The 22,913-nt window shown below is 38.1% G+C and overlaps 1 protein-coding gene across 1 annotated transcript in view; it reads left to right on the plus strand.

The window, feature by feature from the left end:
* The window catches only part of AACS (acetoacetyl-CoA synthetase), a 44,131-nt gene that overhangs the window by 15,796 nt on the left and 5,422 nt on the right, over positions 1-22,913 (plus strand). Inside the window, exons 5-15 of the mRNA XM_030025563.2 lie at positions 4,263-4,360; positions 8,245-8,359; positions 8,926-9,007; positions 9,699-9,846; positions 14,084-14,164; positions 15,282-15,406; positions 18,051-18,115; positions 18,298-18,420; positions 19,791-19,904; positions 20,418-20,543; positions 22,151-22,220. Of these exons, the coding sequence (XP_029881423.1) occupies positions 4,263-4,360; positions 8,245-8,359; positions 8,926-9,007; positions 9,699-9,846; positions 14,084-14,164; positions 15,282-15,406; positions 18,051-18,115; positions 18,298-18,420; positions 19,791-19,904; positions 20,418-20,543; positions 22,151-22,220 (1,147 nt within the window). The remainder of the gene's footprint in view (positions 1-4,262; positions 4,361-8,244; positions 8,360-8,925; positions 9,008-9,698; positions 9,847-14,083; positions 14,165-15,281; positions 15,407-18,050; positions 18,116-18,297; positions 18,421-19,790; positions 19,905-20,417; positions 20,544-22,150; positions 22,221-22,913) is intronic.

Here is a 22,913-nt window from a genome sequence, read left to right on the forward strand (position 1 = left end):
AATTTATGGTTGCATCATGACAGTAATAGTATGTTAAAGTTGGAGGTGGGTGAATGTGGGTGGACAAGCAGCAATGTCAGCACTTTTTCAGCTTGATTTCATCCTAGTCTTCCCTTTCCATCACTAAGGAGATAGCATTAATAGTAAACATAATTGAAGCAGATGTGTGGTGAAACATAGCTCTTTTTCTGAAGATGTCTTACAATACTGTCAATGATGCTTCAACAGTTGGAAGAGACAGATACAATACCTAATGCAAGCTACACAGATCCACATGTGAAGTACTTCTGGTCTCCCACTGGCTGTCTGTTTGGCAAATAATAATGACTGTAGCAGGAATAAAATAAAACTGGGAGTATCTGTGTTTCTGATCTCTGGATAGGTTGCTTCTATTATATCCCTGTAGCCAGCTTTGTTCTATTACAGGTCAGCAGTTAAAAACAAACTAATCTTCCCCATGTGTTCACACAAAAAATCCTCAACAAAACATCAATGAATTACATTGTTTAAAGCTGGTATTTTATCTATAGTAACTGTATTAGCCCCACTTGCTTACGTGGGTTTTAAAGCTAGCTTTGTAAGAAGATTAGCATGTTACTAATAGTCTCAGGCTGTAGTAATGTTAGGTAGGATGTCCTATGGGAGTATGAAATGCTGTATTAATATCAAAAAGAGAAACTGGAAGTCTGGTCTTTGAATTTTGTCTTCTGTTTGAGAGCTGGTGTAGATCAATAGTATAAGCCATTGTGAAGATATTTCAGTTGCACCTCCTTACTTTCCTTCTTCCTGATGCATTCTTTCAAGGCTCAAACTAAATCTTTGATGCAGGGCCCAAGTTTGGGTGGGTTGGTTGGTTGTTTTTTTTTTTTTTCTTCATTCAGATGACTACAAATGTTTGGATGCCTCTGAGTACCCATTTATTCTACTTTATGAAGGCATTAGATACTTTAGGGCATGTGTTCTCAGCACTCTGAGAAGGAGGCTTTTGATATAGTTTCCAGCATGATTATACCAGAAATTTTTGGACTACAGTTTTCACCTATTCTGTTGGTAAAGTAGTGTAGTGTAAATGAACAAATCTAAGTTTAATCTCAGTGTATGGTAGATTAAGTAAATAGCAACTGACAGAAAATGCTGTCCTGAGCAGATCAAGCTGTAAGTGCCTCCTAAAAAAATCCATGTGGTGTTTTTAAGATGCCACTTGTCCTGCTTAGAGATTTGTCACAGGTTTTATGTCAAAGTAAATATTTTATTTTTGTCCTTATGGAGATTTTATACATACTTAGGAGTCAGGAGGAGTGCTGCTAGGACCCTTGGTATGTCATACTCTGAATTCCTAGTTGCTGGGTTCCCAAATACTGTATTTTGAACCCTGCATTCTATTGCTTTCTAGTTCACCCAAAGAGGGTATGAAGATCTCTTCTTTCTAGTAACAGAAAGTAGTTTCCACCTTTCTTAGCAGCTTCAAGAAGGGGGTAAGTTAAGATACAGAGATCAAGAAGAACCTTCTGTAGACTTTACCCTTGTTGACAAATGCTAGTTTTGATCCTTAGCTGAAATACTGTATTAAGGAACATGGAGGCTCTAGTTAAATATGATCAAACCTATGATGAATATTTAAATTAGCTGTACCATTATCCTTCTGTAGTACAGAAGCTCTGTACTACACTACTGTTCTGTGACCCCTGATGTGAACCCAGTTGGATTTTTTTAATCCTTTTTGTTATCCTTTTTATCCTTTTTTGTTAGCAACATTCCAGTTTACTAAGTTTTAGACACTTAGGACCTGTGTCAGCCTCCTGGATGCTTTGAGAACTCAGTTGATATCTCAAGGGGCACAGTCAAATGGAGGGAGTTTCACGTACATGACAGTTGCTGTAATTGGTTTGCAGAATCTCTGATGTGAGAAAGGGAGAAGTCATTTTTATTTCTGAGAATCCAGTTTTAATCTGAAAGGCTGACAGGAGAAGTAGTTTGTGCGATCTAGAGTTGGGAGCTGTTGAGAGAAAAGCAACATGAGTTCTTACATTGCTATGTTTGGAGGATCTCTTTCCAGAATAGAACCACATTTTTATTCATAATACATGGTGTTGGGGATTAGGACAAATATGTGAAAATACCAGTGAGCAAGTAGGCTGGATGCCTGCAGTGATTGGGTGAAGATACAGAAATGCAGAGTAAGTTGCCTTGCATGTTTCATACCTTTTGGCAGTTTTGGCTGATACTCTCTAGAACTCAAATACCACCTCAAAGCCAACTGACAAATGAAAGTAATGACTTAATTGTCTGGCTTACAATAATAAGCAGAGATTTGTGTTCTTGCCTTGAGGGCTTTTGTAGGAGTGCTGAAAAGGAGAACTTGCTTATAATAGAACTGATGCTTGTCAGCTATGGTAAGGTAATAACTGCTCCAAAGCATGAAGAGATGTTTTTCAGTTTTCATTGCACTGTGGCCTCCTGATAGTCCCATCCAAGAAATGTGCAGTGGAAATATTTGGCATCAATTAAAAAAGAACTGCTTCCATCACACAAAATTACATTTTAGTCTGTTCTGGTTCATGTATTTCAAACTTCAAATTATTGTTCAGAGAGAAAGAATTCTCTTAGAAGAAAAATCACTAAAATTTTGGTATGCTGTACCTTGTATCATAAACTTTGACCCTAAGGGAAAAATAGCAAAATAAATAATGCCTTTATGGGTGTGAGGTTTTGCTGCGCTTCATGTACTTAATCTTCACTGAACAAAACACCATAAACTGTAGGCAGTTCTAGGGAGTAATTTACATCTTAACATGATATGAGGTTTTTATTCACGGTTTCGTTTTCCTGAAGTTGTTGAGCTTAAGTCATAATGCTGTTTTCAAAGTTGCTGCTCCTAAAAGCACAGCAGCTTACAGATTAACTGAAGTGGTCAAGCTGGTTTAAGAAACTGATTTAACTGATTTTTGAATTGTGAAGAAAAACCTCAGTTTAAATTAAGACTTACTTTTAAAGTGTACTTTTTATGAAGTTGAAAAAGGATAGATTTTTTCAAGCTGTGTTGACAAACTGGCAAAAATCAAGCTTAGTACCCTCCTACTTGACAAAGTTGATGTAACAGAAATTGCTACTAAGATCTGTGATCTTAGTTTCTGTCCTGTAACGTACATCCATAAATACTTTTGAGAAGTGCCTAGCATTAGTGAGTTTTTGCTGTCTGGTAGATAGTTCTGGAGCACCTGCAACTTGTACTGCAGTCCAAGATCTATCAGTGCTCACCACTTTGGTTAAATGGATTGGAAAGCATTTTTATTGCCATTTAAGCTTGCTTTCAAACACTGAATTCAAATTAGATGTTGAAGTACTGCAATTAGGCCTGTTGTGCCTTTTTTTAAGTACTTGGACATCTTTTTGTTTGCTTAAGAAGGGTGCTCTGAAGCTCCAGATCTTGGATCTGCTTTAGTGTAGTTTGTGAATTTCAGTTGTATGTTTTCATTTGTGGGTTGGATTCTGATCAGTTGAGAGTCAATTTTGGTCACCTAGCACCTTCTGGAGTGTTGCTCAAATTGAGCCCACTGAAAATCTAACTTCCTTGACATCAATTTCTTCTGTATGCCTTGATAAATTGAATTTGAGTCTTGAAATCTTGCTGCTGGCTAATGAGATAAACCTGAAAAGCTACAATTGTGTGGGAATGTTCCAGGACTTGTCCCACTGTATTATTCCCTTATCAGCTGAGACACTGGTTTTGCTTGTTTGTGTTTAAGATTCTGGCAGTGTCTACCAGACAGCTTTGTAAAACTGAATCTCTGCTTTTGAACTGAGTATTTATAATCTTTTCTTCCTGATACTTGTCCCTTCTCTAATGGCTGTTTCTACAGACCTGCTCTATTCCCCTGCATGGTGCTGTATTCTTAGTCTCTATGTACCCTATTCAATCCACAAACTTGCTCTCTCTCCCAGTTCTTTTCAGTGTGCTGCCATCTTATCATGAAAGTCTCATTAATTAAGCAGAAACATTTGTAAATTGGAAGTAACCATGTAGATACAAAAACTGATACAACTGTTTTTATTAATGGAATTATTTCTAATTCCTTGTGTAACTGATTTGAGTTTGAAGGAGGACATTATAATGGTGTGGAAAACTTTTTAAAGGATGCTTCAGTCTAGGATTTTTCATTTTTTTAATCTGTTTAACTTGGCTATTGTATACATTACATTTACTGTAAGATTTGATATTTCTTAGTTTTCTTCCATCTCTAACCATTCAAATTCTGCCATAGGTTACTTACCAAACAGCATTCATGCGGTGGAAGCAATGCTGGCTGCTGCAAGTATTGGTGCTATCTGGAGTTCAACATCACCGGACTTCGGCATTAATGTGAGTAGCCTTATTATTGTGTGTTGCAGAAAAGCTATCATTGCGTTTCAGCCATCTGTGAAGCTGATTAATTAAAGTGGCAGATTAGATTCTGTTCACTTTAGTCTTACTGCCACCTCCTGGCAGAACCAAGTACACCAGATTTTTTTTCTAGCTGCTGCAAACTGAACAAAACCCCATGCTTTCAGTTGTCAGTAATGACTTTCAGCATAGTAATTTGAGTATCTTTAGCTAACTCACTGTTGGGATATTTTCAGGCAGAATCCATAGTCTTGGTGAGCTTTTATTATATTAAATGTGCAAATGAGCAGCAATGCAAGAGAATTGTCTGGGGCTTGGCCCTTCATTCCCAAATCTTTCCCCAGGCTGCTTAGCCACACTCCAGTTTCTTTGCCTAAGTAGTCCCTTCCTCTGCTTCCTATGTGGGTAAACTGAGCAACACCCGACTTGGTCTTTTCCAGAAAGCTTTGTTTGCCAACAAGGTGAGGAATTTCTGGCTAATATCACTAACCTCTTTAACTGTTTTTTAGTTAGGAATTTATTTAGGAAGAAATGCTGTGTGTAAGATATGGTAAAAATTATCATGGTATCCAAACAGACATTACAGTGTGCCCTGGAAGCTTTGGGAATATATTCTGCTTTCTTTGGAAAGTCTTTAGCATACATCATAAGCAGCAACAGATACAAATAACTTCTGAAGTGGAGTGTTGAACCTTTCTTCTATCTAAAAGTTTGCATGAAAGCATTTGGAGAATGTACTCTCTGTGCATTGCAGAAGACAGACAATACCAAAGTTTTTAGGTAATATATATACTCTCAATCTCGGTGTTTAACTGCGGTAGCTGGTTAAATGTATGGCACTGTCATCTCTGGATTAGCGCTAGAGGGCAGCAGCATTCCACTTTCTTAGACTTGAGGTTGTGTCATTGGGGAAAAAAAATTAAAAAAAACCATTACAGCATGTAATGATCAATCTGTTCTACAAATATTTTTTTGCTTGCTCAGAAAATGACAGTATGGAGTATTTTCTTTGCAATGTGATTTGATCTCATCTCAGGGAAGATTGTTCATTTTGCTTGCATTACAGAGTACTGGTATGTTTTCTGTCCATGTTGATGTGCTGTTATTTTCAGTGCCCAGCTTTATTTAGTTTTTGTGATAGTTTTTTAATGAAACTTAGCCTTGGAGCGGCAGTGCCGTTGATACCATTTATTCTCCTTTGGCTTGGCAGCATGGCTTGGCATGAATTCAAACCCCAAAATCTTGAGGGAGATCAGCAGAGGTCCTCAGGGATATTGGCTTCCATGCTAAGGAAAAGATATTCCTCCTTGTGTGTAGCTGCATTAGTCCTCTTAACATAAATGAAGATTTTGTGTTTTGGGAAATAGTGTAGTGTTTTCAACATTTCAAATCCAATTGTGTATGTATGTTTTGTGAAGCTTAGAAATGTCACTTTTCAGAACTGCCTACACATTGCAGGCTTTGAATGCCATACATCCAAAGACTTTGCAAGCGTTCAGGAAGTCTGCTGTCAGAGAACCAGCGAGCTCCCTCCCACACAGAATGCCACTCTTGGCAGCTTTTGCTTCATTTCTCTGGTCCCTGTTATCCATTTACATGTATTAATAGGAAAGTGGTTCTTTGCGGCCTGTGCATAAGAAATTGTTGTATATGTAAGTTTTAAAAAGAGGCTCTGCTCTTAGAACTATGTGAGAAACCTTTGGTGAGCCCTAGCAAAGTCAGTGCAGCTCCGTTCATGGGGCCCTGCACAATTTTTAGTACTGGATTTGAGGCTCGTAGAATGGAACGAGCCATATCTGGTATACCTGAGCTTTTCATGAAAGCAATTCCTTGCTGAGCCATCTGGTTGGATTAAAGTTCCAGTGTAGCAATTACATGTTCCATCTGTTTGTATTGCCTTTGTATCGTACCAGGCTGCCCTGTGGGATTTGATCCTGCCAGTGCTAATGAATCCAACTGGGTGTGTTAGCAGGATTAGCAAAACCCCGAGAATTGTAGTCATCTCTGTTTCTGATTCACACTTCTGTTCAGATTTGATTCTTCTGTTAGAGTACCCTTAGTCCTCTCACTGGTCTTAATTTTTAAACATCAGGCAGCATGGATAACGGGGTATGTATGCTCAGTGCTCAGCATGAAGGTGTATACACGCGCACACATGCTGTGTGTAATTTGGCTGCTTGGTCTGTTCCTTGAAAATGGTACAAAGAAGTAGGTATGATAGGATACCTAAGAAAGCAGAAAACTTGATTTCATACTCCCTTAGAGAGTAACTTTAATGTGTTAATTAAATCTACATTTCTGAGTTTGTTAGCCAATGCATTAGGGGTTTCTTCAAAAACCTCTTCTGCTGCCAAAACAGATTCTGGTGATTTTTGTTTTAAACTAATTGATAAAGTTAGGTGTCAATGCATTGCCACTGTATTTTCTTATGACGTGAATAAGGAAAAGGAAATGCGTCTTTGGGTGATAGGAAAGCTGTTAAGCAACATATTCAGCAGAGGCAGTTGCATATTTATAGTTCGTCATATCCCTGTACCTTACCTGTGGTATTCAGTGAGCTTTCCTAAAAAGACAACGTGGAGAAGTTGTCAGGACAGGACCTCTGTACTTTTGCAGTAGAAACCTGACCTGCAGTGCAACCCTGACCAGCCCAGCTTGGAGAGGAGGAGTTTAATAGAGATTAGTTGGTTGTGATGTTTTTGCATTGGTCTTTTGATTTGGTAATAATTTGTCTCATTTCGGCTGCAAAGTAGAGGACAAAGCAGGAGACAGAGAAGAATAAAGAATACTGGGAAGAATGTACATGACTGAAGTGAGATTTTTTTTTTTGTGACATGATTTATGAGATTGTCAGCTGACTATTCAAGAACAATTTTATAGTATTGAGTAATCTTATAGTTCTTAATGTTTCAAGTAATGTAGCTAGAGAGGGATGAACATTACTGTGTGCTGAGAGCTTTTACTAAAAGGATTTGCTTCTTGCTGTTGAATACCAAAAAGATCCATTTCTGGTAGGCTGCTGCATGCAGTGTACCTGGGGGGAAAAAAAAAAAGCCAGAAGGTTTTTTTTCTCTCAAATATGATAACAGCTGTGGTAAATTCCTGAAAACAGTGTAAGCTGGAGGAGACATCTGAAAATTTAGCATTTGAATGTGTCCTGCCCCAGAGGTTCTAAAGGAGCTGTGGTGTTTTTTTGTTGGTAGTATGTACATGTGTTTTCAATGTCTAGTTGTTCTGGTAAAAATCAGTAGTACAGTTTCTGTTATTAACTGTAGCAGAACAAACCTGTTGGTTCCTGTGAAGTGCCACCTTGCCACATGATAAATGCATCTTCCAGAAGACTGGTGTTTTTCAATTTTTGCCCCATGCAGACTACCAAACTACTGGTATATTGTCCAAGCAGCATTGGGGGCAGTTTACAAGGGCATATAGAGCACCTGCCTGCAGATGCAGACAGGAGTCTTGTGGACCTTCAAGTAAATTAAGTGCCTGACTCCTGCTCACATCACAGGTGCTTATCCTCTTTAGATGAGTTTGTAAGTCTGATTCTCAAGATGAATTTTTAACTGCTTAGATAGCTTTGTGAACTTGATCCTTCAGTGAACAATGTTCTGTGATCTGTGGTGATTTTATCTTTGTTATTGGCTGATATATTTGGGGGTCTTGAAATAGATTGTTACAGACCTGTTGTACTTTGAAGATCTTGGGTGAGTGAAAGACAAGCAGGCAGTCTTTTAACAATTCTTCTGCTAATTCCTGTCTTTATTCCTTGCTTGAATTGTGATTTGCATTTAGCGTCCAGTAGGTTTTCCTGTGGTAGCAATTAATATCATTTTTTAACTTGTTTTTCTGTTTGTCCCTAGGGTGTACTGGACAGATTTTCCCAAATTCAACCTAAGCTCATCTTCTCTGTTGAAGCTGTTATATACAATGGCAAAGAACATAACCACTTGGAAAAGCTGCTTAGTGTGGTAAAAGGTATTTCACTGCATACCAGCTAGTCTTAGTTATGCTGTAGTTCTGTGAGCACTCAAAGCCTGTACTGCCACTAAAAATGACACTTTTGCTTGTCACTGTCTTTCATCCTTTATATCTCTGTGGCCACTTAGAATTTCAGAACTGATTTGAGTAAAAACTAACCAGTTTTTTGTGTAATTCTAACAGTCTTTTGCTAGCTTAGCTTAAATTTACTGTTGACTAATTTGTGACAATATAAGTGGGGGAACAGGGAAAGATGATACTGGTGTTTTTAAGCCCAAGTGAAGTGCTGCTGAAAACAAATGGAGAGGTATTACAGCACTAAATCTTGCAGATTTACACATGTGTTTCTTTAAAAGGCTGGCAATATTGAGGAAATTGTATCTTAGGTAACAACTCAGTCTTCTGGGGTTTCTTAACATTTAAAACTATATCCAGTACTCGGTGTGTCAGAATTATTTCTGTTACTTAGTGCATTACACTGTATGATCCAATCAGACAGAAAAGACCTTTGGTTTATGTAACTGAATGTAGGAAATAATTTTTTTTTTTCTTCCTTCTTCCAGGGCTTCCAGATATAAAAAAAGTGGTGGTGATTCCATATGTCTCCTCAAGAGAAACCGTAGATATTTCTAAAATTCCAAACAGGTAATGGGAGCTTCTGAGCTGTGACTGTCCTAACTAGGGATTGAGTTGTATGTTGATAGCTATTGAAACTGCCTGACCTCTTGAACTTGCAAAAGCTAGGATTTAGCCAGATTTCTTAATGTGGGTCCAGCTTCATACTGAAAACAGAAGTAGTATGTAGCTGCAGATGTTTTGCTTGTACAAAACCACTGTTGGTATTAATGGTTCTCAAATGAAGGCAAAATTCAATAGGATGTAGTAGGAAGAAGTGGCTTCCAGAAATAAATAAATAATAATTTAAAGTGATATTTTAAGCAAAACAAATTATGTTTTGCTTATTTACTGCTCTGGATTATGTACGTTCGATACGTTTGGAAATGGTTGAGTTCCAGACTTTGTGTTGAGGGTCCAACTGGTCCAGTCTGCTTTGAGCTGTTAAGACTGGCAGCTGGTTGTTGGTGCAATTTATAGGCTTGATTTTGTTGTGTTACATCTCAATATTATACTAATGTTCTATTTTAAAACAGAAAAAGGAAAGAAAATAATTAGCAATTCAAAGAGTAGAAAGACTAGGAATAAAAATAATATACATAGTTTGAGTATATAGCTTATTTTAAGAGAGCTATTAAGATACAGAAGTAATCCTATGTGTGGGCTGGGGTAACGCTTTCAAAAATTTTTTTAAATGTTCCTTTTTTCCCCTCTTATGCAGTGTCTTTTTAGAAGACTTCCTTGCTACTGGGAAGGGAGACCAGGCCCCTCAGCTGGAGTTTGAACAGCTGCCTTTCAGTCATCCTCTTTTTATCATGTATTCGTCAGGCACAACAGGGGCACCAAAATGCATGGTTCATTCAGCAGGGGTATGTCTTCCCCCCGGACCTGTATTATCTATATTTAACTACCTGGGTTATATTTTTCCTTTATCAGTGTCATACCATAATGTACTTTAAGGAAGAATTGATTGCTGACAGTTTTTCAGTAACTTGCAACGAAACTTTCTATTTGTGATGCTTTGAAAGCAAATATGGATTAATAAGGATATAAAATAATTTGGTTTAGAGATTGGTGTGGAGACCTTTCAGATTTCAGCTATCTCCTGGGAGCAAGTGTCAGTCTCAAAAGCACTAGTAGAACTGGCCAGACTGATATTTGTAGAAGAAGGGCCAAAGAACTTGAATTGGGTGCTTGGAACTGATTTTTGGACACTTAAGTTGAGGCCCATAGGGAGCTTGCAATTTTTATTATCTAGAATTTTTTTGACCTTAAACTTTACTCCCAATGTTTATCAGTTCAGAGCATGTCATCCTCATCAGTCTTTTTTAAGGAAGGAAGCCAGAAGGTTAGCTGCTTCTTTGGGTGTAGGCTTTGCTTTGTATGGAAGCTTTGCTTTATGCAGTGTCTTGTTGTGACTAATGGTATATATGGTGTTACTGCCAAAATCTCCCATGTTCACATGCTTTCCGTTTACTATTCATGTTGTAAAAGTTGTTCTAGGCAACTTACTGAAGTTCAGGAAGTGACTCCAGCAGTCAGGCATAGTGTTGAAACTTTAACTCTGCCATTAGTATAGTCCTTCATAAAAGACAGGGCTTTTCCCCCTTAAGGCAGGTAGAATGTGTTGTCTAGCACATTTGTACCAACTTGTATAAATTAAACTGTACAACTATTAGCTGGAGTCCATTGTTTCTGCTATTTGCTCTGAAAGTCAGGATGAGCATCTTGCAAGACTGGCTGTAGAGTTGTCTAGATAGCCTGAGGGCAGGAGCACTTTGATGTTATGCCCATAGTGTGTATGTTCTTGCCTCTCTTTGATGGCAAGAAATGAAGCATTTGCCCATGGACAAATCCCATGCTGCCTGTAAACACTCTGCTTTATATATTATCAATAGGAGTTTATACAAGGCAGCATGCGACATATAAAATGGTCCCTTTGGGACACAAATCCTATGTTGTGAAGAAGAAAGGAGGAGGCGTATTTTGAAGTTTGACAGCTGTTTTGAAGCTGTGCTGGCTTTAGACTGATTAAGTACTTGCAGAGATGGATTAGCAAAAACAGGATAGGTGTGTTGTTCAGTGATGCATGATAAACAGTAGGGAGATGAAAAACACAGATGTAGATCAGACAACAGGACTTTTCTCTGTTGCAAAGTTCTTTCTCTTCCCGTGTTATCCATATGGCTGCTTAGCTTGCCCCTAATCATGCCCCTGCTCTCCACCTGAATCACCTTTTCAGTTCCTACAGAGGTACCTTAGAGTTTAGGTACAGACCTCTCCTCCCCAGCAAGGATGAGTAAATGTGATGGTTTGTTGAATAGGATATGTTATTTAAGAGGATTGTGTATTCCCACTGAGCAGCTCTGTAGTTCCTGTATTGCAGGGTGATTTTTTTTTTTCTTCCTTAAGTTCTGGTGCTAACACCTCTGATTGGCCTAAAAGCAAATTGTTGCATTGGAGGCTTCCTTGGTTTGCATGCTTTGTAAGTGCCAGTTTGAATAGGGCCTACAAATAAAATCCATGCAAAGAAATGCTTAGATGTCTTCTGCATGCTTGATTGGGTTCCTCTGTTCTTGGCTTAATCTTGTTTTCGCTGTAATTAATAGGAGGATTTTCACTGATTTCAACAAAAGCAGAATTAGCCCACAGTCTGTCTCATTTCCCAGCCTCAGATTAACTGAAGTTTGGTTTTGATAGTCAAAAACGCAAGAAGAGATGACATTTCAGTGAAGACATTTCAATTATTGCTTATTTGCAGTGTGCTTCAATGCTGTTTTGTTACTGTACTGATCTTACAGATGCTAATAGGCAGCTTACTTCAAATTTGCAACTTGGTTTATTTAATTCTGCAGTATGTTTCTGGTCTGTTTTCTCTGTACATACTCGGTTTTCTTGACACACAGTGAAATAACATGTAAATAATGAAAATGAAGCCAGGTCATGGGAGATGATTTAAAAAGTAGTGCCTCAGAGGGAGTAAGATTTTTCTGGTGTTGGAAGCAAAGCTGTATCGTATTGAACAGTTGAGTGTGCTACAGAAAGACATTTGGAGGCTTCTTTCCAATACTTGAAAAACATTGGTGAGTAATTGTTATTTTTAAGTCCTAAAAACATTGATTCTGCTTCCTACCTCATTCATACAGGCCCCTTTTCAGTTATTCCATATTCCCAACTATTGAAGGAGAGAATTTTTTGATACAATCCTAATCAGTTCATTTCTATCCATCTTGAGGACTTGTAAGACCTGGGCTTAAATAGTTGTGCTGCTGGGGACTTCAGGTCTAAGTGTAGGCAAATCACTCTGAGGATTTTTTCATGCTCGGACTCTTTCTGAACACTGTATAGAGAATGCTGCTGGTTTGAGACCAGGACCAGCAGCCATGAGTAGCTGCTCTCTCCCAGCTATGTAACCACTTAGTACTGGTCCCTTAGGTGCTGATAGTGTGGCTCAGGAGCAGCCATGCCTACTGATTTTTTGACACTCCAGATGCTCAGCACTTTATCAGCTGTATGTTAAGCCCAATGAAGACAAGCAGACCAGTAAGTTTTTATCAGCTGCCAGATCTGTGTCATGAAATGCTAAATGCTTAGGATTTATTTTGAGGGTCATACAAGTCCTATAAATAAACAAGTCCTATAAATAAACTTGAGAGAGCATCTTGGGCCGTAAGCTCTTTAGAACAGCTATGCCTTCTACCACAATACTTTTGTTTCTGGACTGAGACTTAACCAGATTTTGCAAGGGAATAGTTCATAGCCTCTACCTAAAGTAATTGTTAGAAATTTTTCTTTTGGTTCTAAAACTGTGAAATAGCAACAACTAAATGAAGGAAAAAGAAAGCCAGTATTAATTGAATTTGACTTTTAATTTCACTATTTTGTGTGGCTATTTCCGATTCTCCTGCAGGGGCAATGTGCTTCCTTTTACAAATGGAATAATTGCTAACACCTGCAATTCTTTTGGTAACCTTAATAATTAAGTTAGATACAGTGTTTCTAAATCCTGATTTTTTTTTTATTTTTTAAATGTAGGTAATGGTAGCTATAGCTAGGTGGCAGCATTGTGACAGCTTAGTGTATTCAAACAGTAGCAGGTAAATTCAGACCTCGTTCCTTTGCACTGCAAAGAGAAAATAAGATTTACTCCTTTATTTAATGTTTTCTGCCTTTTCTCCCGAAGTGTGTGCCAGTTTTATGACTTTCCTTTTTCATTTCGAATGTTTATCTGTAATCTATTTTCTTTCAGCATAAATCGTGTTTTATGCTTATGAGGCTCTTAACAGTTCCACTATAACTCCTTGCATAAACGCAAAAACCCTCTTTATTTTAAAATCAACCACATTAATTTGTCACTGCAGTGAAGTGACTTAATGAAGTAGTTTGTAAATTTATTTATCCTAACAAGTTATGTTTTAATGATGATCAGAAAGGTACTTTAGCAGCATTTCCAACAAAAGAGAAAAGGAAGTAATATATTTAACTACATTATTAATATTGATGCTTTGAGCAGTGAGATTTTTCACATTGCTAGGCACTTCAATGTTTACAAGCGATGTGTATAGTTAGGTCTTTTGTCTCCTAGATCTTAATAGATAAGATAGTTTGGATAAATAGTGTTAATGTATAGCAGCTGCTGCAGTTTATAGCAGCTCTAGGTCCTTCATTCCTCCCAGTTGCCTAGATATACTGAAAATGAAACTCTGTCAAAGGGCTTATCTTCTTGGAAAAACTGGCTGGTAAAAGCATGCTGTTAAAATTATAGCCTGCATGGTGTACTATGCAACTCCGATGGCTGGCTAGAGTTGGAAGTGAAGGAAGTTATTTATTCCATGGATTAAAAATGATGTGCAGTGGGAATTGCTGAGGTCTAATGAGAGAGCCTGAAAAGTTACGTGAGAAAATGGAGAGTGCAATTGTTGCTGTTGCTGTAGATAGGCCCTGGGATTTACTTCAGTTGTGGTTAAAGGAAATACTTGCCTTTAATCCTGGAGTATGTCCTGCGAAGTATTGACAACATTGGGTTTTTTGAAGTCTTAATGTGCTGTCAGTTTTGCTTTTCATTTATGTGAATTTTTTCTTTCACTATGTTTTTTTTTTTTCCAGGGTACACTAATCCAGCATCTGAAGGAGCACATTCTTCATGGCAACATGACCAGCAATGACATTATTATGTACTATACAACGGCAAGTGTGGCTTATTAAGGCATTTTTAGAAACACTTTAATATATTTTTCTTAAAGATGGGAGAGCTTTTCATATAAATCTACAAGTACGTTTTAATGTATTCTTGTTCTGCAAGGCATTGTTCTACTTAACTGAGTTTAAAAAAAAAATCAGGTGGAATAATAAAATGCAACAGGGACCTTTCTGATGAAAGGTCAAACCCATGTTAAATGTTTCTGATCTAATTAGTGAGGAAAATGGATTGATTTTTACGGTCTTTTAGGTTTATTGATCTAACTGCCTCATCAATATCACCTGCAGTCTACTTTCCTGCATCATGGAAGTCTAGACCATCCTGAAGATGAGAATTTGTTATGTCTTTGTTTTGGTGGGGAGGAAAGAAGCTCCACAACTCTTAAGTTTTGTAAAGGAAAGGGAATAAAACTGATGTATGTAGGAGTTCAGTTATGTGGTGGTTTTTTTTCCTAATGCTGTGGTAAAGAAAATTATTCCTAAGTTTTCTATTACTGTAATGGTTTTGGAAAGCTAATGTCTTTCCTCATGACTTCCCTTCTGAACTTTAACACTACTAGTCCATTTGCAATATCTCCGTGGAGGAATCATTACAATTACCTTGTCCCAAATTTGTCCTGTCTCTTGACTTATGCTTTAAAGGTATGTGTATAGGGAGGTATGGAATCCCCATCTCATCAGGTACTTGTAAGGTTAAGTTAGATGAACATCCATCAGGAACATGTAGCTGAATCAGTCTTGGGACAGGTGAGAGGATAAACAGTGCTCCAGCCTTATTTTCTGATTCCTAAATAATACGATTGGACGTAATCAGCAGAGGTGGGCATAAACTTAGGTGTTGGTTTAACAGTTTCTTAAAGCAGGAAAACTTTGGGTGAGGCAAGTGGAGGGGAAGATGGCACCTCTTGCATAAGGGCAGGGAGCATGCTTTGGTCCAGATGATTCTGCCAAGAGCTATACCTGTCCATAATTTCCTAGTTGCCTGTAGCTCCTCTACCAGCATATGACAGCAAGCAACACTCCTGATCCTGTGAAAGAGCTGCCAGAAAAGCAGGCAGTTAGCTGACAAAGATAGAAACTAATGTAGGTATTTTCTTTTTTCCAGACTGGCTGGATGATGTGGAATTGGCTAGTGACTGCACTTGCTACAGGAGCTTCAGTGGTCCTGTATGATGGATCTCCTCTAATTCCATCACCAAATGTGCTATGGGACTTGACTGACAGACTGGGGTATGTAAGCAAGATTAAATGGAAGGATAATGGTCTTTGTTCCTGTTACAATAACCGCATACAAGCAACCTCATTAAAGGGGTTATTCTGTTGGTCAGAAACTAGTATGTAGCATGATAATTTATCTTCTGACTTAGCCTTGAGTGGAACTACTTCTTAATTTTGTACTAAAACAGTCTTTGAGAGAGAGAAGAAGAGACAAAAAGCTGATTGTTTCAAATTTGAGTCAAGTATTTGGATTCCAGGCAAACAAAGAATTTTGGTTCAGTAGTCAGTTTTCAAGAGCAGCCTTTTCAAAAGGCAATAATTGGGAGCAATCTGAAGAGTAATTTCTCAGCATACTCAGAAAATAAGAATACTTTATTTCAAGCAGCTCAGCATAAGACTCAGCGTAGCACTTTGACTTAAACACGTAAATTGACTGGAAAGGCTCAGCAGGGTTGCTTATATTTTCATACTTTGCTTTTTAATCTATAATGCCTAATTCTCCCTGTCAAGCTGTTTGTTAATTGTTTTATGCAGTTCTTTGTCCCTAAAAATGCTCACAGCGCCCTCTCTCGAAGCCTAGAGAAATGGCAGGTATTGGATAAACTGCTGTAAAATCCTGTGGTTGTATTTAGCTTTGTACACTGGTTAAACTTTGACTTTTTTTTTTGTAACTTTCCTATTTTGCCAAGGAGTAGATCTGAGTGATATTACTGGTAAAATAATGAGTTCAATTTTTAATTGGTAATTAAAATTCATTTGTGGTGGAAAGTAGATGCCAAAAGATTCACTTTCTGACTCTTGATAATTAATAATTTAAACTTCACTCTGTCTTTTGTGACATGTAATATTTAAAGACTGACATTTTGTCTCTGGCTATTATAATTGAAGGTTAATGCCTAGTCAGAATGCTTCCAGTAAAAAAAAAACCCACAAACTTAAGATGCTCCCCCCCCGCCCAAAACCCCAGTAGAACAACAGGCAAAAATTTAGAATCAAGAAATAACACAGCTTATTTTTAAGCATTGTTTATACATGCCAAAAGTAAGTGAAGATAACTGAAATGTGTCTGCATGTCTCACTTTTGTAATCTGGTGCTAAAAGTGGTGGCCATCTGTGTGGTACTTCAAAATGCAGTCTGTTCCCAACTCAGTCATATGTTAAGTATGTAAAAAAAAAGGCTTCAACATGTTAAGACTACCTTACTTCTCTGAAGATGTACCATACTTTCCTTCAGATAGCATATTCTTATAGTATCATCAAGATATCTCATACCGCATGACAAGAATTACTGAAGTGGACATTAATTAAAGATCTGTTCAAGTGAACTGTATTTAGTCACCATCCACCAATTATATAGCCTTTGGAAGGAAGTAATAGGAGACTAGGCTCTACATGTGCTGTAGAGGACGTATCAAAGAGCTTAAAAATAAACAGAGAAGCATTACGTATTCTAACTGTAAAATAAGCAATAATTTGAAGCATGGAAGGAAAGTAGAATATTACACAGGAGTAAAAACAGTTCATCTGATTGTGGTACATAACTGGAGGAGCAGTATACTTCTGTGGGCTCTCATGGTGCTGTTCCTGTGTACCTGATAAAATGCTCTATGCACCAATGTGTTTCTGCAAGTAGCCTGTCCCTGTCCCTACCCCGGAGGTGGCAGCCTCTCAGTAACTGTCATCCACCTAAGTGGCAAAGGAAGACATCCCTTTTGATAGTGTTGAAATAGCCCTGTCTCTGTGTCTGAAACGATATTATCTCAAGAGCTGTTCTACCTTCCATCTTGCCTTTGGAGTAAAAGCAAATATAGCAGGTTCTTGTTTTAAGTTCTACTGATGTATGTATGCCCATGTTCTGTGCACTCCGGCTGTATCCCTTACCCTTATCTGTCTCTGTGCATTTTCTTGAGTGAGTTTATTGCTGTAACATAAAATAGAAGAAGGCAGGGAAGAGGATTTCCTGGAAGTCAGCAGAAACATTAAACTAGCATTTCCATCAATAGAGTAGGGAAAGGGTACAGCCTTCATTTCAAGTTTTAATTATGTTGTATCGGAGAACTCTAAATACACTTTTTGCAAGGGCAGAATTCAATTGTTTGGTTAGCTAGGCCAAATTTCCTGTTCAGTTAGGCACCTACAACTCACTTTCATCAGTGGAAACTGAACAGGTATCTAAGAGAAATTAACTGGCTGCTGTCTTCAGAGTAAAGTATTCTTTGTTAAACTGTGCCTTGAAATGGCAAAATTTTTATATGTGAGAGTGTAACAAGGCAGCAGTTTTGTGTTAAACAGCTTAGTGGCAATTATGGCCCATTAATGAAGTAAATGTTATAACATTTTGTGATGTCTTTGGAGTGTTCTGCAGTTATGAATTCCTGTAAATGAAAGTGAACGTTTTCCACGAGGTGGGAAAGCTTTGCTTAATATTTAAAGATAGAATTAGAAGTTTCAAAGCTGCAGAAATGACATGTGGTCTGACTAATTTTGATTGCTCAAAAGGATGTGCGTTGCACTTAGAAAGCTTTAAGAGACTGCATTGCTTGACTAATCAATATAGAGTGTCTTAACAGCCTTTACTTACTGCAGTGGGAATTGCAGGTCGTTAGAGTCTTAGCATATTTAAATATGCAAAACACTTAAACTTTTTTCTCTCTAGGATCACTATCCTTGGAACAGGTGCAAAGTGGCTGGCTGTGCTAGAAGAGAAAAATTTAAAACCATGTAAGCTTCAAAAAGCTATTGAATACCTTCTGTCCTCCCTCCTACCTGTCCTCTGCAGGTTCTGGCCCTGTATCTTGTCACAAAGTCCTTTATGTAATTATTCTGGATTGTAGTGACAAGTAGTTACAAACTCTTGTAAAAATTCTACCTTAACCTATTTTCTTGATTTCCTCCTTTTTAAGGTGAAACACACAATCTCCAAACACTTCACACTATACTGTCTACAGGATCACCACTCAAATCTCAAAGCTATGAGTATGTCTACAAACACATAAAAAGCAGTGTCCTCCTGGGATCCATTTCAGGTGATGCTTTTATGCTGTGTGCATCTTACTAATTCTGTTCATTGCCTGTGCATTTCCTTCTTGCTTGTTTGCTGCTGTATATTTGGGAAACTTAAGCCTTGGATCATCCAGGCTTGGTTATAGTTAAACTGGAATTAGTTGTCATCTTAGTGCAGAGATTTTCTGTGTAATTCAGTGTGCCATAATGAAGCCTGTAGACTCAAAGGCTTTTAGGTGGAATGTCTCTGACATGGTGAATGTTTTGGGTTTTAGCTTTTTTTTAAGTAGGATCATTTATTTTGACTTGCTGTCCTTAGGGGTAGCAGGGTGAGATCAAGGAAAGAGTCTATTAACCTACAGAACATACTGTTCTGCAAATAGCTGACTTTAGCAGAAAATACCTCTTGGAGAGGTTTTTCCGTGTTCCCATTTCAGTTCTTTTGTGCCAAGTAATTGGCACTGCAGACAGATTTTTTTGTAAATTATATAATTAGAGAAATATCAAGCCCACATACTGTGCAGTTTGTTGTGAGGAGTGCTAGATGAGGCAACTTCTATTCACATAAGGTCCACCACAGAACTCTTCATTCTGCTTTGTAACGAGGACTGACTTTTCAAAGGGCTTTTTAACTCAGTTTAGTTTGATTTTTTTTTTTTAAAGTCTGACTATTCTGCTGCTGAAATCACCTCTGACTCTGGTCTTAGTAAGAGTAATGCTGAATCTTGAATTTGCTACTATAGACATTAATAGTCCCAAACACAGAAGACTATTTTTAAGTAAAGCTAACATGATTAATTTGTCTTATATTTCTACTTTGTTGAAGTCCTAGAAAGACTATAAATATTCCAGTTAAGTAAGCACGTTGACAGTATCTGTTTTTAAAGTAACTGTCCATCCTATAGGCATGGCTCTCCTCTCCCCCCCTGCCCCGTGCTAAGGAGAACAAGATATAAAAGCTAGGTAAATATTGAGTGGAATAGCTTGACTGGTTACTTTAAACTAATGAAAACAAACAAGAAAACATTTCTAAGTGATCTTAAATATCTGAATCTGTAAACTAGGGCCTATTTGTTTTCTCACTCTCATATAAACAGAAACTTCCTTAAATGAGAATAAAAAAACTGTTGGAAGAAGCAAAGTTATGCCTTAAGCAATATTTCTGCATGAAGGGCATACACGTATAAAAAGACATGTAAAGTAAGAAAAGAAACCTTCTTTTATTAAAAGTTACATAACTTCATAGATAATACTGTCTATTCTATGCTGCTTAATGTGGATCAGAAGCATTTGGCAGAGGTGGCAGTTTGCTGTTCTTGAGTTCTTACGTAGTTTTCAGTTTTGCTTTTTCCTGAAAGTACTGTGTATTCTAAATGGACTTCTTTTATTGTAGGTGGGACAGATATCATTTCATGTTTCATGGGTCAGAATGTTACAATTCCAGTTTACAAAGGAGAAATTCAGGCCAGAAATCTTGGAATGGCTGTAGAAGCATGGAATGATGAAGGTAGCTATTATCCAAAATATTATGCATGATTATGAAATATGGTAGTTACATGACCTTTAAGTATCATTCATTGGATGGGTAAACAGTCAACTGTTAAATGCGTGATTTCACTTTGGAAACATGTTCCGCAAAACCAGTGTCTGGATCCATCCGATCTGGATCATACAGGACTCTGGTAAAGATAATCAATGTGTGAAAAGGCCCTCCTTTTCTGTTACTCTGTGAAAGCACATCAAGGCCAAATTCCAGCCTCTGGTGTGTGTGCTAATTAGCTATGTTGCTGTGGATGCCAGGTTGGCTTCCACCCTGTGGTGTAACTCTCCTGAAGTTACTGGGGTTAAGATAGGGATGAATTTAGGAATTGAACACAAGCTGTTAAGACCACCAGTCACAACTCCTCTCATATCTACATCAGCATCTGGCATGTAAGTAGTAACTGTAGATGCTCTTTGCTTTGGTACTCTCTTGTTTACAGAAGGGAAATGCAGAAAATACCTCTTTCTTTGTAAACAGGAAAACCAGTTTGGGGTGAAAGTGGAGAGCTGGTTTGTACCAAGCCTATTCCCTGTCAGCCTACGCACTTCTGGAATGATGAGAATGGAAGCAAATACAGGAAAGCATATTTTTCAAAATTCCCAGGTACGTAATGAAGGGCTTTGGATATTGCTTAAACTGACCAAGGATGTAGATTGTATTGCTGCTCTTGGGAAGGTACAGGTTTATTCTTGCCCAGTGATAGGCAGGTGCAGCTTTGAATCTAGACTTCCAGGGTGAGAACTCCATGGCATGTTACGTAATATTTCACTCTGTTTTCTAGTGCTTTGTTTGGAATATGGATGCAAATCAATTTAATAAGAATTTCTGGAAAGCTCCAATCCCATTTTGCTCCTGCTCTCATTAGGCAGATATGACTGTAACAGCCTGATAATCTGTAGGGCAGACATAAACTGCTTGGCATGAGTGTGAAATGGAAGTGCTGAATAGGTCAGGGAGCAATCCTCCGTTAATGAGTGCTACTGCACCTTTGCCAGACTGCTCCTACCTAGCTGGAGGAGTGAATCCTAAGGGATAAGTGCTGACCTTCTACCTCATTAGCATGAGGTTTAAGTATATGCTGCCTCAGACATGCATATTCTGCATTCATTCAGTCTTCCAGTGGTGGTAAGAATAAAGGAACAGGAACTGTGGGCCAGAGGCTTTCTTCCCAATAGTTGTGGAGGACTCTACTCATCCAGAGCTTTTGCCTATGTGGCACAGCAATGCTGAACCCCCTGCTGCCTACTGGGCAGGGTCTTTTATAGGAGCAGGACCTCAAGCTGCTTCTTTTTGGAGACAGCTTTTTTTATATATAGTAGCAATACAGAGTGGATTCACAGGAGAAGTCAGGACGTGCAGTAGGAAATAATCATATAGGAAAATTGAGTGAATGTGGAAGTTGCAGTCTGCATGTAAGCCTGACAACAATAAATGGGGGGGGGGGGGGGGAATCTGTGTGACAGTTGTTAGACTGAAATCACTGTGGTCCAGAGGTTCTGTCTGAAACCCCTTTTCTGTCTTTCCTTGTAAATGGGCTTAAGGTTGTAACAGTTAAGTTAGAAAATGATCTTATGTGCATGTGCAAATAATTGAGGTTTGTTTCTTTCTTTAGAAAAATTTGAGTGGAATTGGCTTGTATATCTGTTTGTGGCAGGCTGCTGTAGTGGTATCAGTCTTTAAAATAATACAAAAGTTATTCCAGGTCTGAAAAGTCAAATCTGATTTTACATTAACACAAATCAAGAACATTAAGCACATAAGCTCCCTTGGGAATTGTTTAGACCTATTGTGCAAGCTCAGAAAGCTTCTTGCACAGATATGACATAAAAGTGGATCAGGAAAGACTGGTGGGAATATTGTTACCTATGTGGAAGATTCTTCCAGTTTCCTCGAAATTGGTGTTCAGAGCAGCTATTCATCTGTTTTCTAAAGGATGCTGTATAGTCATGCAAACAAGCAATTGGAAGATAACCTAGGGTTTGATCCTAATGTGTGAGCTATTCTTGTGTGTGCTAGCTCTTTGTAGTAAATGCAGTGTGGATTGTTTGCATAGTTAAATACTGCTACATTTGCTGTGGGTAGTTCTCAAAGTATATCTGATATATTTTTGTAAGTATTTTACTAAGTTAATGTGAGTGGAGTTACACAAGTGTCTGCTGTGACTAGATGAATAAGAAATCAGCTGCTTAACCTCTGTCATTCTCTAATAGGTGTTTGGGCCCATGGTGATTACTGTAAAATTAATCCCAAGACAGGAGGAATTGTCATGCTGGGTCGCAGGTATAGTATTTTGGTGAAAGCGTTCTGAGTAAACAAGTGTTAAAATTTGCAAACTTCACCTTAGAGCATAATGTACATGATTCTCCATCATGCCTGTTAGCTTTATACTTGTTTTGTGAAATCCAGTATTGTGGATTTCAACCCTTAAATTAAGCAGAGCAGCTGGATTAGAGGGAGGGGAGCCCATTTCAAAGTTCTACTCCACTTTTGTATGTGTGAACGCAAGACAGTATTGGACTTGGTTTTGTGTTCCATGGTTTATAATCATCTATAAGAGTTTGAGAGTGTAGCACATTCAAGGTGGTGAATCAGGAAACTTGTCTTCTGGTCTTGGCTTTGCCGTTGACTTGCTTTACAGTAAAACTTAATTATAGAAGGTCAGGTTTTAAGTTGTGCTTGTGTTAGCGATCATAGACATTCAAGATCACAATTGTGGCTAAATTTTCTGCTTGCATTTAAAAGTTGCTGTTTGAAACAGTTGAGTGAATGCCTTGAAGCTGTGTCTGGCATTGTCACAAATAGACCTACTCAACAGACATATGGTGTGAGGCTGCTATACATGAAACACAAGTTCCAGCTATAAGAGACTGGAAAGTAATGGTAGGCAATTGCAACATGATGGACTACTACAAAGATTCTTGGTCTGTTTTGTCCTCAGTGGTGTGTGTGTGTATTTGTAGGCTACTGGAAAGG

The sequence above is a fragment of the Aquila chrysaetos genome, chromosome 9, assembly GCF_900496995.4.
Source record: "Aquila chrysaetos chrysaetos chromosome 9, bAquChr1.4, whole genome shotgun sequence".
In the NCBI taxonomy this organism is placed as follows: domain Eukaryota; kingdom Metazoa; phylum Chordata; class Aves; order Accipitriformes; family Accipitridae; genus Aquila; species Aquila chrysaetos.